The 17,402-nt window shown below is 38.2% G+C and overlaps 1 protein-coding gene across 2 annotated transcripts in view; it reads right to left on the minus strand.

Annotated features, from left to right (window-relative positions):
• The window catches only part of tfc (Brevican core protein triforce), a 176,657-nt gene that overhangs the window by 111,214 nt on the left and 48,041 nt on the right, over nt 1–17,402 (minus strand). For both annotated transcript variants that reach the window (XM_073984387.1, XM_073984386.1), the window contains exon 2: nt 7,778–8,596. In XM_073984387.1, coding sequence (XP_073840488.1) covers nt 7,778–8,596 — 819 coding nt within the window. The remainder of the gene's footprint in view (nt 1–7,777; nt 8,597–17,402) is intronic.

Consider the following 17,402-nt stretch of genomic DNA (forward strand, 5'->3'; position numbering starts at 1 on the left):
ATTTCACCCCAAAACGTTGTTGTTGTAACAGTGTTTATTATTATGTTTGTATGTTCGTTCTTCTGTTCAATCTGGCTCTGGGTCTATCTCCAGTTCCAGGAAAGTGGCTGCTTCGATGGGATGTAACCACAGATCCACTAGAGTTAGATGAGTAGGTTTGGCTGGGCAGTTGAAAAGCTGTTTTGTGTCGTGCGGACCCATGCCGCATACTGGGCAGATGTCTTGCATGGCGCGGTCGATTTCCGCCCAAAACCCCAAAACGTTCGACCTGTTCTATTAAACCGAACATGTTAGAGTCGGATAAACCCGACGAACCACCACATCTTTGGCAAAAAAAAACAGTGGATGGTTAATTTGGCAAGGTAGAATCACCCATCAAAAAGACAATGATGTCTCCGACCATCACCTATAAAGGTGACGACTTTGTAAATCTGCTGTTCTAGTGACAGGATGGCTTCGAAGGTCATGGCACAAGCGCAACCTATTTGTCGACGTCGTTGGTAACCCCCTCTGAAGGCTGAGAAAGTGTTGAGACCAACAGATCGCAATCACAACGCAAGAAAGACGGCACGGGAGAAGTCAAAAAAGGCGAAGAGTGCATCGACGAGCTCTGAGACGATTTCCTTGGGCTCCTTTGCTGCCACACTACTTAGTTAGTGGGCAGAGAGATGCTATACAGCAAAGGTGCAAATGCGACTAGACGAACCAATGATGGTCTGTGCAGCGTAGACCTCTTCAAAGGTCCAATAGCGGTGAAGTGGATGAGGTCTTCCGAGTAACAGTATCACGCTGTTTCGTTGACGATAAAGGAGACTAAATTCCCGTTGACATGGGACTAATTTGGCGTCCGTACCTGTTCAGTATCCCGCAGCGAATGACACAACCGAGCCAGCCTTCTATTTCGTATGCTTCATTAATGATGAAGGATAGTGGTGGGAGGTCACTTGTAGAGACTAGGTCCCAGTCTTTCAAAAATGGTCTTCCAGTGGTCGTAAAGAGGATAAGTTAGTGGGCAGAGAGATGTTATACAGCACAGGTGCTAACGCGACTAGACGAACCAATGATGGTCTGTGCAATGATGGTGAGGCCATCATATCGTCTGTACGCAAAATAAGTTCTTCGACCAGCGTGCCTAGTCCAAAAATGGTCTTCCAGTGGTCGTAAAGAAGATAAGTTAGTGGGTAGAAAGATGCTATACAGCAAAGGTGCAAACGCGACTAAACGAACCAATGATGGTCTGTGCAGCGTAGACCTCTTTAAATGCCCAATAGCCGAGAAGTGGATGAGGTCTTCCGAGTAACAGTATCCCGCCGTAAGTGTCACAACCTATCCATTAGACGATAAAGGATACTAAATTCCCGTTGACATGGGACTAATTTGGCGTCCGTACCTGTTCAGTATCCCCCAGGGAATGTCACAACCGAACCAACCTTTTGTATCGTATGCTTCATTGACGATGAAGGATAGTGGTAAGAGGTCACTTGTGGATTCTAAAATTCCTGTGGGAAGGGAGTAATTTGGCGTCCGTACCTATTCATGTGCAGGACTGTCGAGACCTCTATGGAGGTGACGACTGTAGAACGATTTCGAAGGTAACGTCACAACCCGCCAACTCAAAAGGGAATCCGAAGGTGTCGACACAGTTGCAACAAGGTGTTGAGGCCATCAGATCCTCATCTCTACGCAAAATTAGTTCTTCGACCAACGTGTCTAGGTCCCAGTTTTCCAAAAATGGTCTTCCAATGGTCTTAAAGACGATAAGTTGGTGAGCAAAGAGATGCTATACAGTAAAGGTGCAAACGCGACTAGACGAACTAATGATGGTCTGTGCAGCATAGACCTCTTTAAAGGTCCAATAGCCGAGAAGTGGATGAGGTCTTCCGAGTAACAGTATCCCGCCGTTAATGTCACAACGGGTCCATTTTTCTGTTTCGTTGACGATATAGGAGAATAAAATCCCGTTGAGAAGGGACTAATTTGGCGTCCGTAAATGTTCAGTATCCAGCAGCGAATGTCACAACCTAGCCATCCTTATATTTCGTATGCATGGTCGATGAAGAAGGATAGTGATAAGAGGTCACTTGTAGAGACTAAAATCCCTTTGGGGAGGGAGTAGTTTGGCGTCCGTACCTATTCAATGTGCAGGACTAGCCCCTGTCGAGACCACTATAGAGGTGCCGACTATAGGACGATTTCAAAGGAGATGTCACAACCTACCACCTCAAAAGGGAATCTGAAGGTGACGACACAGTTGCAACGTCTAACCGTAGAGAAGGTGTTGAGGCCATCAGATTATCCTCTCTACGCTAAATAAGTTCTTCGACCAACGTGCCTAGGTCCCAGTCTTCCAAAAATGCTACAACGAAGCCAAAACAGACGAAAACAGCAAAAAGTTCTCAGACGGTATCACTGGGCTTCTCAGATGCATCGAGCAAAGGTGCAAACGCAAATAGACAGTGGACATTCATGGATCTGTGACTGTGTCGAACACTTCAAAGGCTGTAAGTCCGCAGTCAACCAGTGGTCGTAAAGAGGATAAGGTCTTTCAGAAAACAGCAGCCGGCACTGTCGCAACCGGTCTATCCGTGTGTTTGGAATGTTTCCATGACGATGAAGAATATAGAGAAAACCACCACCAAAGAGACAATAATACTTCAGTTAGTACATCTTAGTATCAACCTCGTAACTAACAACCTGCGAAAACTAGCAAGGTTTGTGGGAAACCTAGTTCTTCAAAGAAACATTATTCGTTCAGCCCAAGGTTGATGACAAAACTGTGTGACGATCGGCCACAAATGATCTGACAAAACTAATTCCAATGTGTTTATTGGTGAAAGTCATTGGTTGCTGATCGAGGGTTATATCAAATCCATCTTCCTCTCATACGAAGTGGGTCAGAGAAACATACGGCTCGTCCTTTCAGACCTGTACAAAGGAGTCAAAGTTATTATCTACGAATCAATTAATTTTCAGTTAATGACATGGGCTCGCTTTGAGATGGCAGTAATTTACCGACCGTAACTATTAATGTCACCCCTGTGTGATGGTAGCTTCAGTATGGGAGGATGTACCCATTCTATGAAACTGGACAGGATACCGATGATCGTCGAAAAGCAGAACGTCAGATTTCGGATGAGTTTCTTTTATGTTTGCCATCGATCAAACCAAGAAAGAATACTTAAGAAGCTGAGGAGTGGTGCTAAACTTTGTTCTGAAAATTGATTTTTGGACTTGAACCATTGCAACAATAGTAAAGATTGTAGGCAGCGGTAAAATCGCTCTCGAGCATAGGAAAGGAAGATGATAGAACGGCTGTTAATTTCATTGGTAGTGACAGATCCGAGGGTAACATAGGGGATGAGGAACGGTCCTGACCGGCTTTAACATGGCAAAGTCCAGGATTTATCTTGGTCCCTCTCTCATCTCAAGTGGACACTGACCTCCCCGTGGTGTCACCTGGGGAGCTGCGTTTAAAACCCTTTAAAGGTAGTGAGCTAACATGTGCCGCGCGTTCACCCATAAGAACGTTACAAACTTGGGTTTGGGCGCCGGGTTAGTAACCCTCCCCTAGAAAAAGCAGCCTACTATGAAAAAACAAAAGAAAAGAAAAACAAATCCCTCTAAAGTTGACGACCCCCGCAAACGTTTTAAGGACCATGATCTACACCTGGAATGTTCGCATACTTTATAGAGAAGGTGCAGTTTACGCATTGGCAGATGTACTTGAAAAGTACAAGGCCGACATTACTGCCATACAGGAAATACGATGGAACGGGAAAGGCGTCACAACAACACCTAAAGGTGACGCACTGTATATAACTGCCATGACATACAGCATGAGTTTGGTTGCGGAATTGTAGTTGGTCGGAGGTTAAAACACCTGGTCTCCAGCTTCACACCCGTGAATGAAAGACTTGCTACAATTCGAATAAAAGCAAAATTCTTCAACATCAGCTTTATTTGCGCTCATGCTCCCACTGAAGAGAAGGACGAACAACCAAAGATATATTTAATGAGCGCTTAGAAGAAGCATATGAACGTTGTCCTGCCCATGACATTAAAATTATTCTAGGCGATTTTAATGCCAAAATGGGAAAGTAAAATATCTTTGGCCCAACAGTCGAAAAATTCAGTCTCCACAATGAAACATCTGACAATGGCATGAGGCTTATAGACTTCGCAGCGGCAAAAAACATGGTAGTTAGCAGAAGCAGCTTTAAACATCTCGACATCCATAAGGACACCTGGCTGTCTCCAGAACAGAAAACAAGAAATCAAATTGGTCACGTTGTGATAGATGGAAGACATTCATCTAGCGTGTTGGATGTGCGCTCGTTCCGAGGAGCAAACATAGATTCGGACCACTACCTAGTTGCAGCAAAGGTACACACCCGGTTAAACGTAGCAAACAAAGTACGAACAGACACAACACGAACGTTAGAATCAGTAAGCTGCAATCACAACAGATAGCCACAGCATATTCCACTCAACTAGCCCAATTGCTTAATCAAAGCACTCCTCATCCCGATAACATAACAGTGCAGTGGCAAAGTATTGCCCACTCCATGCAAACAGCCGCAAAATCAGTGCTTGGATACCAGAGACCTCCACCAAGGAATCCATGGTATGACCAGGAGTGTCGTGCTGCTAACAAAGGGAAAAATTCGGCATATAGGGCTACTTTATAATCTGTAGCAACGCGTAGCGTACGAGAGAGATATCGGGAGAAAAGGAGAGAGGAGAAATGTCTTTTTCCGCAGAGATGGAAAAGCGGGAGTGTGAAAAAATCGAGATGTACAGGAGCCAGAATGAAGTCCGAAAATTCTACCAAAGAGTAAAGCATCAAAATGATGGCTTTGGTACAGGCAACTCCTCCTGTAGAGACCAGCAAGGTAATTTGGTAACTGATACAGATAGTGTGCTCAGGATATGGAAAGAGCATTTTTCAAACCTGTTGGTATCCAGCGAAGACGACGAAAATACCACAGATCCAATCCCAGAAGATGGTATTGAATGTATACCGCCCAGCCAAGATGAGGTAAAGACAGCAATAAACCGGCTGAAGAATAATAAGGCAGCAGGAGCCGATGGCTTACCAGCCGAGCTGTTCAAAACCGGAGGCGACACGCTAATAAGGTGTATTCATCAGCTAGTTAGCACCATCTGGCAGGAAGAACGCGTACCCGACGATTGGAACCTGAGTATCCTGTGCCCCGTCTATAAGAAAGGAGATAAGACTGTATGCTCTAACTATAGGAGCATAAGTCTACTCCCTATCGCCTACAAGATAGTGTCAGGGATATTGTGCGAGCGACTAAAGATTATGGTCAACGAGATGATTGGGCCATACCAATGCAGCTTTAGACCTGGCAAGTCCACCATTGACCAGATATTTACCCTGCGGCAAATCCTGGAGAAGACCCAAGAGAAGCAGATCGACACCTACCACCTTTTTTCGATTATAAAGCAGAATTCGACAGCCCACTACGCTCAAAGGTATTCCAGGCCATGTCTGAATTTGGTATCCCCGCAAAGCTCATTCGGCTTTGTAAAATGACTTTAACTGACACGAGATCCTCAGTTAAAATAGAAAAGAACCTCTTCGAAGAATTTTGTACCAAAGAAGTTTCAGGTAAGGAGACAGCCTCTCGGTTATTCGAGAGGCAAACGTCAAAAGAAGTGGCACAATACACCAATAGCCACATGTTACTTGCTTATGCTGATGATATAGACATCATGGGACGATCAGTAACAGAAGTAACAGATACCTTTATGAAGGTCGAAGGAGAATCTGCTAAAGTGGGTCTGGCGGTAAACGGCGGGAAGACTAAGTTGATGGCGCAATGCGTCCATAGAGATCGGGCCAACTTTTGACGTTGGTTCCTATAATTTTGAGGTAGTAAAAGACTTCGTCTACCTCGGCACAGCCGTAAACACAACTAAGGACATCAGTTGGGAAATAAAAAGAAGAATTGTATTGGCTAACAGATGCTACTTTGGCTTAAGTAAGCAGTTTAAAAACAAAGCATCATCTCGTCAAACAAAAATAACGCTTTACAAAACACTGATACTACCCGTGCTGATGTATGGTTCCGAAGCCTGGGTACTTGCACAAGCATATAAGGCAGTGCTTGGTGTGTTTGAGAGAACAATTCTTCGAAAGATCTACGGAACAATCTGCGTTGAAGGGGAATATCGACGACGCATGAACAACGAGCTGTATCTGCTATACAACGACGTCGCATATAGTTAAACGTATTGAGATGCAACGATTGCGTTGGCTAGGCCATATCATAAGAATGAGCGATGATGAACCCGCTAAAAAGGCGTATAAATATTAGCCGCTAGGCGGTGCACGCAGAATTGGCAGGCCAAAGAATATATGGCGCAAACAAGTGGATGAAGAGATGACAAGGCGCAATAGACAGAGAGAAATGGAGATCTTTTCTTAGTTCGGCCTATAGAACAATTGTTCTGTAATGGGCCAGCTAAGTAAGTAAGTATGTGGCAGATCCGAAGAATTGAGCCTGTTGTTTTAACCGGCAAATTATAGAGCACCCCATGGCGAAGAGGAGTATTCTACGCCGTATAAAAATAATCCCGTCCGAAGAGATACCACCACAATTTACGACTAGCAAAGATACAAATGTCATCCCAAGTGCAAAATCATCCAAAGCGTTGGGACCACAGGAAAGGTTCCGACCTTGAAGGCCTTCGATACCGTCAACCATGCCAGGCCCTTCTAGGACATAATCAACTATATGTATGGAAAACAATAGTTTCGGGAATTAAAAAATCAGAAGTCGAAGACCGGTAGAGTGAAAGGTGGGATAATATTTCCGGAAACATTCTGAAATTCCAGCTCTTATACGATCTTGGCTTCAGGTCCTAACATTGATGATATAATATGGTCTTATCGTTCATACCTGCTAGAACACAGCAACATGGTGCAATCTTATGACATCAGATAACCATGTGCATAAATAAGCGAATATTTTACCGGATGATCTGCACAACTCGATGTTGACGTTGCAGATTGACTTGTCCATTATCATCACAATCTTGTGGACAGGCATGTCCCACCCAGGCACATCAAAAGATATGATTCAAAGATACATGTCCAAAAGCAAAAGGAAACCTCTACATCAATAATCTAATGCAGTTTTGTAGGCAGTACAATTATATACGCCACCTGCCAAGGTAAGGTTTCAGTACAATTAAGATCCGAAGGGTGCAGACGCTCATTTCGAATTCCATGCGAATTGACAGAACAATACCTAACACTTGTCGTACATGTTGACTGGAACCATACGCCCATATCTTCAAATATTGTGACCTAATTTCTGTCCTAATCAAAATATGATTAATTAAAAAACTAAGGCTTCTGAATCAAATTTAGAAATGATTAAATTTTTGATTGGCCCATTTATCCCGAAGCCGCTTAACAACCGTTACCAACTGTTGATTCAAAACCAACTCATAGCATCATCCTCAAGTAGTGATACGGGTTGTCAAAATAGCAATAAAACATTGACGCAAATTGTTACCTAAAGGCAAGAAAACATTAACTAAAGCCGTTCGATCGTATGTTCGATCAGTCAGTCGTCAGTCATGCATACAATTTTCGCCTTATAGCAAAGGCGTAGAGCAGTAGGTGTCTGTCGTCTTTATTATAACTTGTTTCTTCTTCATTTTTCTGTTTTATTTCTTTCTGTTTGGCAACAAAGCAAAAAAACGTGTTTTATTTTCAGATTTTATTTCATTTTTAATGACTTACCACTGTCAATCTCATTTTCACTGGGATCTCTGGCAAAGATATCACCCTTTGTCTTATAGTAATGATCGTGCTGTTCCGATTCAACACTTTGCAGAGCCTCTTGGCCATCCTGGTCAATATCGTCATCATAGTGACGATGGAAGGGGGGATATGCAGAACGGTAACGTTGCTGTTGGTGCGAACGATAACGGGGTCGTGAACGATATTCTTCATAATCATCGAGTTCGTCGTCGTCAGTTGGTTGTCGTCGTTTTTGTTGTGAAGGACGTTTGAACTTTAATGTCTTATTGTTGGATAGATCTTCCTCTTCTGGTTCGGGTTCACCTTCATTGCTATCATAATCAGCTTCAGCATCTAGCTCAGCTTCCTCCTCTGGTTCGGCCTCAACTTCATCTTCATAATCATCTTCTGGCTGTTCCTGTTGTTCTTCAGCCTTTTTTCTTTGATAATTGCGGTATTTTAGTAATTCCTGCAAAGAATTGGCAGATTTTCTTTGACTGCTACTGCTGCCGCTGCCATAGGTTTTACGTTGATTATTTGTTTTTGTAGAGCCACCATTTTTATACGAAGACGATGACACAGAGAATCCTCTTGGCCTTGGTCGTTTCAATGACTTGGTGTACCTTGGTTTTGGTGTTGTAGTTGTTGTCGTTGTGGTTGGCGTAAGTATGGCTTTCGGCAATATTTCAGCAATTGTGGGCACTTTTTGTGTTACTCCAACACCCAGGCCCAAACGTGTTTGCAAATATGTCGACAACAGTTGTTGGGTAATTTGATTTTGCCGGGCTATTTCTGAGGGATCCAATCCGAAGTTGGTATCTAAAAAAAGAAAAAGCCGATTTAATAAATCACTTCATGGTTAGTTTAAACTTATGTTGTATAATCTTCTTATTGTAATTGAATAAATATGTAAATTTATTTCTATAAACTATATGGACTTAAACAGCCATCCAAATTATTGTATTTAACATAAATTTCACATAATATGATTTGCTTTAGATTAATCTTGACGTCTTGATGGACAGAGCTCATCATGCTAACTTGATCAAAGAGCATAAAATTTTAATATCTTTGTGAGACTTTCTGATAAAGAAATATAGAAGAGATGGGTTTTTAGGAATATTTTTCGAACAACTTTCCGACCAAAGAGGCGTGGATTTTTTTGAACTTTTGAACGGTTTTTTTTCAACACAAACGCGGGGCTTTTCAAAAATAGTTTTTGATGGGTTTTTTCAACACAAAAGCGTGAATTTTTAAGGATATTTTTTCAGGTGTTTTTCAACACAGGAGTATTTGAGAGTATTTTTAGGAGTTTTTTTCAACACAAACGCGTGGATTTTTAAGAATATTTTTTGAAGAGCTTTTGAAACACGCAGGCGTGGATTTTTAAGAATATTTTGAAAGAGTTTTTTTTTTAACACAAAGACGCGCGTTTTTAAGAATATCTTTGAGGAGTTTCTTTAACATAAAGGAGTGGATTTTTATGAAGTCTTTTGGGAACATAGGCGTGGATTTTTAAGAATATTTTTCAGGAGTTTTTTTTTCAACACAAATGCGTGGATTTTTAAAAATATTTTTTCAGGAGTTTTTTCAACACAAAGACGTGAATTTTTAAAAATATTTTTTGAGGTGTTTTTTCAGCACAAAGCGTGAATTTTTAAAAATAGTTTTGAGGTGTTTTTTTTCAGCACAAAGGCGTGAATTTTTAAAAATAGTTTTGATGTGTTTTTTCAACAAAAAGGCGTGCATTTTTAAGAATATTTTTCAGGATTTTTTTCATTTTTTTATGAATGTTTTTCCGGTATTTTTTTACCACAAGGCTGTGGATTTTGAAGAATATTTTTGAAGATTTTTTTATTATTATATTTTTTTGAGGAGTTTGATTTTTAAGAAAACTTTTTTGAGGAGTCCTTTGGCAACAAAGACGTGGACTTTTAAACAAATTTTGGGAGTCTTTTGGCAACAAAGGCTTGTATTTTTAAGAAAACTTTTTTGAGGAGTCTTTTGCCAACAAAGGCGAGGATTTTTAAGAAAACTTTTTTGAGTCGTTTTGCAACAAAGGCGTTGATTTAAAAAAGAGTCTTTTGGCAGCAAAGGTGTGGATTTGTAAGAAAACTTTTTGAGGAGTCATTTGGCATCAAAGGTGTGGATTTTTTCCTTTTTTTAAATATTTTTCAAATACTTTTTACCTTTTAAGAGGCGTGGATTTTGAAACATATTTTTTAAAGACCTTTTCACCGTTTAAGAGACATGGATTTCTAAAAATATTTTCAAAGACCATTTTAACTTTTAAGAGGCGCGGATTTTTAAAAATATTTTTCAGAGACCTTTCTAGCTTTTAAGACGCGTGGATTTTTAAAAAATGTTTTTCAAAGATCTTTTCGCCTTTTAAGAGGCGTGAATTTTTAAATAATACTTTTCAAATACCTTTTTACCATTTATAATCATTTTTCATTAGTTTTTTGACCAAAAAGGCGTGGCTTTTTAAATTTTTTTTCAGTGTTTCTTTTTTGACCAAAAATGCGTGGATTTTTAAAAATATTTTTCAGGAGTTTTTTGACCAAAAAGGCGTGGATTTTTAAAAATATTTTTCAGGAGTTTTTTGACCAAAAAGGCGTGGATTTTTAAAAATATTTCTTCAGGAGTTTATTGGCCAAAAGCGTGGATTTTTTAAAAATATTTTTTTGGTGAGTTTTTCGACCAAAAAGGCGTGGATTTTTAAAACTATTTCTTCAGCAGTTTTTTGACCAAAAAGACGTGGATTTTTAAAACTATTTCTTCAGCAGTTTTTTGACCAAAAAAGTGGATTTTTAAAAATATTTGTTTGGTCAGTTTTTTGACCACCGAGACGATAATTTTTAAAAATATTTTTTAGTAATTTTTTGACCAAAAAGGCGTGGAATTCACTGTGCAACATTTTTAAAGTAATCTTGTGCAAACAATTTGAGCTGAAGATTTTTTGAAATTAAAGACCCAATTGACAAAAAAGCCCAGTTGGGTTTTGTTGTGTCAGATCCAGCTTGGATTTTATGGCTCCATCTAAACATGGTTAAATATTGGCTTTATTGAGCAATTCTGGGCTATATCTCTGAAACCTATGTGAATCTTCATCTGACCTCTGAAGCAAATTTGTAGATAAGCGCAAGAATAAAATATTTGGAGAAATAATGAACTCGAAAAACTACATTTATTGCCTCAAATGTTTATAAAGTAGGGAAAATTTCCATAATTTGTATATATATCGCACCATATCTCCAAAACCGTTAATTTTCTTTTAATGTTTTCGTTTGGAAAAATATTCGCTGGAATGTAATTCATAACTCGTCAGAATATGTCATTGTTGTAAAATGCCTCTATCCCGTGGTTTTCAGTATATTTTTCAACGACCATTTAATAAATATGTCAATAATGTGGTGAAATCCGAAATGCGAGAATAAACTTTTGGTGTGAACTGTGTTTGAAATACGTGTTGTAGAAGATATGATGAAAATACCGAAGTAAGCATTTTAGAGTTTCAGAATCTTCTGAAGAATTGCTGAGAACGTTATTTGGAAGATTTTTACAAAAGGTTACTTGGTCCAAATCCCAATAGTATAGCTAATACTGACCAAGATTTTCAGCAATTATGTACAATTTTCTATCGATTTTCATGCCCTAGATGAAGTTTTTCTTATGTGGTCTGTTCAAAAGATAAATTCCACTCGATAAGGGCTAGAAGATTGCAAAATACGTCAAGGCGAAATTCCTAATCATTTCTGAGATAAACGCCCGATAAATGCAAAAAACTATAGTTTTAGCCCGGTTTAGATGAGACCATAAAATCCGAACTGGATCTGACAGGACAAAACCCTACTAGGGAGGGGTTTTGCAGTCCAATATGTACATTCAAAAAATTCATACTAGAAGTTGTTTGCATTTTCTGTGTTGCATAGTGTTTTTAAAAATATTATTTCACGAGTTTTTTGATAAACAAGTAAAAAAGTGTCAGTCGGCTTTGCCGACAGATACTATATACCCTCAGCCAATATGAAGTGAAACTTTCACCTACCGACAGATCGAATGTATTTAAGGTATCTTCTGAATTTTGTGGCTCATTGCACAACTGCACTAAGATACAAATGGTGAACTTTTGTGGGGGAGGTACCGTTGGGAGGACCGATATGGGCCCTTTTAGAAGTTAAACTAAATTTTGACAAAATATTAGTAGATCCAAAGTTTGGACCAAATTGGTTGCCCCATTCAAGTGATATCGTCCTAGCATTTTAGTGACATTTTATGGATATACAGTATAATCTCGATAATCCGGACACCACATGTTTCGGCGGTGTCCGGATTATAACAAAAACATATAAGTTTGTACGTTTAAATCATTAATAATGGACTTTTACTAGATAAAAACCTGACATATAAGGTAAACTAATTCATATTAAGCAAATATTATGGCTTGCGACCATTTTAAGACTGGAAACAGCTTCCCTGGCTACCAAATTTACGTCTTCCTACAGCTTCATTTAGGTGATTTTTTGCTGATTACTTTTGTCATCTAAAACTTCTCTACGACTGGTGTATATTTATGCATAGTCTTTTTATTTTATATGTTGATTTACCTTGTCCATGGGACATGAGCCTCTTATGAATCGCGATAGAACTTCAGAATTCAAATGCACCTATCTCATTATTTAGCGATTTCTATGAACATCGCCAAATGACTTCATCTCGTCGATAAAATCAAAAAGAAACATTGTTTAATATAAATGTTATAGCTTACGAAAAAGACAAAATTTAATTTAAATTTATTAGTTGCATAATTACGAGAATGCAATACAACAATCCGTAGTTGCCGGTTATTTTGAATGTCAAATAAAGAAAATAAAAGGGGCCATACCACTTTGTTTTAAATTGATTGAAATTCCTATATAAGAACTCTACTCGCTTCTTCGTTTAGCTATAAATCCCAATAATAGGGCTAATGAACCAATTCCTTTAAAAGAAAGGACCACTCAGTATCGATTTTTTAGGGAACCAGGACACCTAGCCCTAGGTTTTAAATACTGTTGCTTATCATATCCAGTCATCAATGGCTGAACGATAGGGAAATTATTTGTCAGATTCGGATAGTTCATTCCATATTGACTGTATAACTGAGTTTAAAGGTGATATCTAGAAAGTCCAGATTTGCACTGAAAACTTTGAAAAACTTAAATTTTTTTTATTAATGCACCAATTGCTATTGTTAAAAACGAAAACGTCAATGAAATAAATAAGAATCTAATGATCAAGATAGGAAAAAATATTGATGTCCGGATTATCGAGGTAAGAAAATATGTGATGTCCGGATTACCGAGTCTATAATGTAAAAAATTCTAGTGTCTGGATTATCGCGTTGTCCGGATTAACGAGTGTCTAGATTATAGAGACTATACTGTAATATGACGGAAGGCCAAATATTGGACCAAATCGGTTGAACAGTTTGAGAGCTATCGTGCTCTCCGTCCGCCACATATGGTGACATAGTGGGTTTTTACACCTTTCGGGCTATTTTCCCAAGAAATATTGACTTGCCCCTGAAAAAACTTTTACTGTCGTAATGGAGGTAGCGAATGCAAATCGCTTCAACAAAAATCAAAGTGATTCGAGAGCAGGTTTTAAAGTGAACTTATTCGAAATTTTGTGTGAGAGGTACCAGAAGGAGGAGACAAATATAGTCAATATTCGAACCTGATCTATATCTGCTATATATATTAGGATGTGCAAAGTATGGATTACATCGGTCACTCCCTTCAAATGTTATTTTTCAGAGCATTTTTCAACTTTTGTGGGAGAGGTATCTGAAGGAGTGGACCGATATGGCTTTTCTTCGAATTTAAACTATGTTTGGACAAAATATTACGAAGGCCAAATTTTGGACCGAATCAGCAGATCCGTTCGAGCGTTATCTTGCGCTTCAACCACTACACACGGTTTCATAGGGGCTCTTTACAACTTTTAGGCTATTTTCTCAGGAAGTATGGACTTGCCCCCGACGAAACTTGTAGCGTCGTATGAAGGGCAGTGAATACAAGTTGTTTCAACAAAAATCAAAGCGATTCGAGAGCAGGTCCTAAACTGAAATTTTGTGTGGGAGGTACCCGAAGGCGTGGACCTATTGAGTCCATATTCTAGAAATATCACGATGTGCAAAGTATGGACCAAGTCGGTTATTCCCTTCAAGAGTTATCGTGCGCACAAATTTTCCGAACATTTTCGAACTTTTGTGGGGGAGGTACCGGAAGGAGTGACCGATATAACCCATCTTCGAACTTAAACTAAGTTTGGACAAATTATTGCGATAGCCAAAACTAGAACCGAATCGGTTCATCCCACTGTGGTCCCAGCCCGCGACAAAAATAAAAAACTCGATGTCGACAAATTATAGTAGTAACTCGACAAATCTTTCGTAGACACATCAAATTTTAGTATTCCGGCTTTCTTTTTACAATTTCTAACGGTACTTGCTAAAGCGGAGCTACAAACGTCAACATTTCCATTTGAAGGAATTGAGACTTTGAAATTGCCATTAACGTAGTGACAGTTTACAAGTGATATCACAAAAAAGTATTGTGTAAAATTACTATAACAAGAAATGGAAGTTAAAGTTAATGGTATTGTAGTTGTTTTTATATAAAAACATCATCAATTTGTATGTTTATTTTGTAGTAAAACTGATCTCTTTTGAAATGTATTTTTGTGAGGGTTTTTTATTTAATATTGTGAATAGAAATAGACTTTTAGTACATTGGATCCTCGCGGATCCTCACGTTATTTTTTTCTAAATGTTCGTGGAAGTGTCCAGAATTAGAAAAAAATTATCTCGTCTGCCGAAAGTTGCCGAGCGGTATACAGTTTTCATTATTCGGAGTGCATTCGGAGTTTTGTAAGTGTTTGGTGTAGGGTTATTGGGTGTTTTCAAGTGATCGGTGTCGTTGTTTTGCAATTTGTTTCGATTTTATTTTATAAAAAATATGTTTTTACGATTAAAGTATGAACGTGTGTTTTCACATTTGTATGTTTTTGGAATATAGTGATATTTGAACCTGAATTATATCTGGCAGATATATTAGGATGTGTAAGTATAGACCAATTAGGCCACTCCCTTCAAGAGTTACCGTACAAAAAAACTTTCCGAACATTTTTGAACTTTTGTGGTGGAGGTACCTGAAGGAGTGGACCGATATGGCTTATCTTCAAACTTAAACTATGTTTTGACAAAATATTACTAAGGCCATCTTTTAGACCGAATCGGCAGACCCGTTCGAGAGTTATCTTGCGCTCCAACCACCTCACACGGTGTCAAAGGGGTTTTTAGCAACTTTCATGCTATTTTCTCAGGAAGTATGGACTTGCCCCTGATGAAACTTGTACCGTCGTATGGAGGGCAGTGAATACAAGTTGCTGAAACAAAAATCAAAGCGATTCGAGACATGGCCCTGAACTGAACTTTTCCGAAATTTTGTGTGGGAGGTACCCGAAGGAGTGGATCTATTGAGACCATATTGGAACCTCATCTATGTCTTGTAGAAGGTTCACGATGTGTAAAGTATGGAGCAGATCGGTTTCTTACTTTAAGAGTTATCGTTAGCACAATTTTTCCGAACATTTTCGAACTTATGTGGGGGAGGTACCGGAAGGAGTGGACCGATATAACCCATCTTCGAACTTAAACTAAGTTTGGAGAAAATATTACGAAAGCCAAAATTTGAACCGAATCGGTTCATCCGTTCGAGAGTTATCGTGCGCTCCAGCCAGCAGGACAGACAGACAGACAGACGGACGGACATGGCTAGATCGACCCAAATTGTCTGAAACACATTTCGTCCAAACATACTTGGGGTCTAAAACCATTATTTCGATGAGGCACATTTTCATCGTATCAAAGTGTATATACCCTCCTTAGCCTAAAGGCTGAGGGTATAATGAAATTTTTAAGTATTTTTTTTAGGAACCTTTTGACAGAAGAAATAATAATTTTTACAAATATTTTGTGGAATCTTCTGACCGAAGCAGTGTTGTTTTTAAAAAAAATAAATTTTTACTGACTTTCTGATAAGAGAAAAATTGATTTTGAAAAATATTTTTTTAACAAAGAGGCGCGTATTTTAAAAAGTAGTTTCAGAAGCTTATTAATCCATCAAAATAAACTTTCAAAAATCAATAAATATGGTCGTCATTTAAGCAGACAACCAAAATGCCTGTCTGCCTACCAGTCTACACTTCGCTACAACAATCAAATGATTGATGAAAATCACAGCACCTTACACATGCATATGTGTATATGAATGTTTGACATTCGATACGCATTATTTTGAACTGATTTATGATTTTATTAATCAAATTCCACAAGCATAAGTTTGAGTGATGTGGTCAGTCAAGTTTAACGTCGTCTAGAGATGTGCGTTGGGCTGCTACTTAGGCCTGTTTTAGTTTTGTTTTGTTGTAGCCCGCCAAACTAATTCATGCGGCATTTATGAGTTATCGTTTCCAAGAATCGATTTAATTCATTAGGTCAATGAGAAGAAATCAATCAACAGGTTTTGAGATGTCGTGTCTTTCGGGAATATTTGATTTAAATGTTCAATATAATACCTGTTCAAGGTCATAATGCCATCTTGTAAAGGCTGACATATTAGCTCTTGTGCGTGCAATGTAAGTATGAAGATATTCACATGCGTATCATAATTTTAACTCTAACTGTGGATAATTGTCATTGAACCAGCCCTTGGATAAATTAGGCCATGTTGAGAGGTTTTGATGAAAGATTTGACACCAAAATCTAAGTGTTGAAATTCCTCAAACTTGTTATTATTTACCATTTTTAGCATGAATACGCCTATTAAATCATTAACTTGGAGAAGGAAATAAAAAAATTAACACACTAAATTATGATTTATGGTCATTAGCATGAATAACTATTTCAGCATCTTCAATATTAATATGAAAAAAAAAAATATGAAAAAATATTATTTCCAAGAATATGTTAATTATAACTTGTCCAAATTTGTCAAAAATATAACAAAATTATACGCTAAAAATAGCTTGCGGTAAATCCCCTTTCATTTTGCAGAACCAAAGCTTTTGTTTAAAGTTTTTTTAACAGCCTACTAGTCACATATAATAGCGAATAGAGACGATTCTTTGATTTAAATTAACTCAAAAAAAAAAATTAAGAGGATTAGTAAATCAAGTTTCATTTCGAATAAACGTTTTATTCTTCAAACACAAAACAATGAATACATCATATCTTAATTTTTGAACAATTTAATTTTGTTTTTTTTTTTATCACCTTATCGTAGTTATATTTGTTTCAAACACCCTGACCTTGCATGTGGAGCAAAGGTTTTGAAATGTTTTAAATGTAAATTGTGGCTTTAGACATTAATATGCAATTGCCTAAATATATTCTTAAATGTAAAATTTATAGACTTGGTTAAAAACTCATCTAATAAGTGAACGCCAGGAAGTACTTAAACTTCAAAATTTGTTCCCATTATTTTATATTTCCTTTCATAAGATTTAAGAAACATGTATATTTCCGCATTAACATATTCTAAAATATTCTCATAGGCCTCATCATTTTGTAAGACTTCCG

Source organism: Musca autumnalis, unplaced genomic scaffold, assembly GCF_047663935.1.
Source record: "Musca autumnalis isolate F117 unplaced genomic scaffold, ASM4766393v1 scaffold_4, whole genome shotgun sequence".
Lineage (NCBI taxonomy): Eukaryota > Metazoa > Arthropoda > Insecta > Diptera > Muscidae > Musca > Musca autumnalis.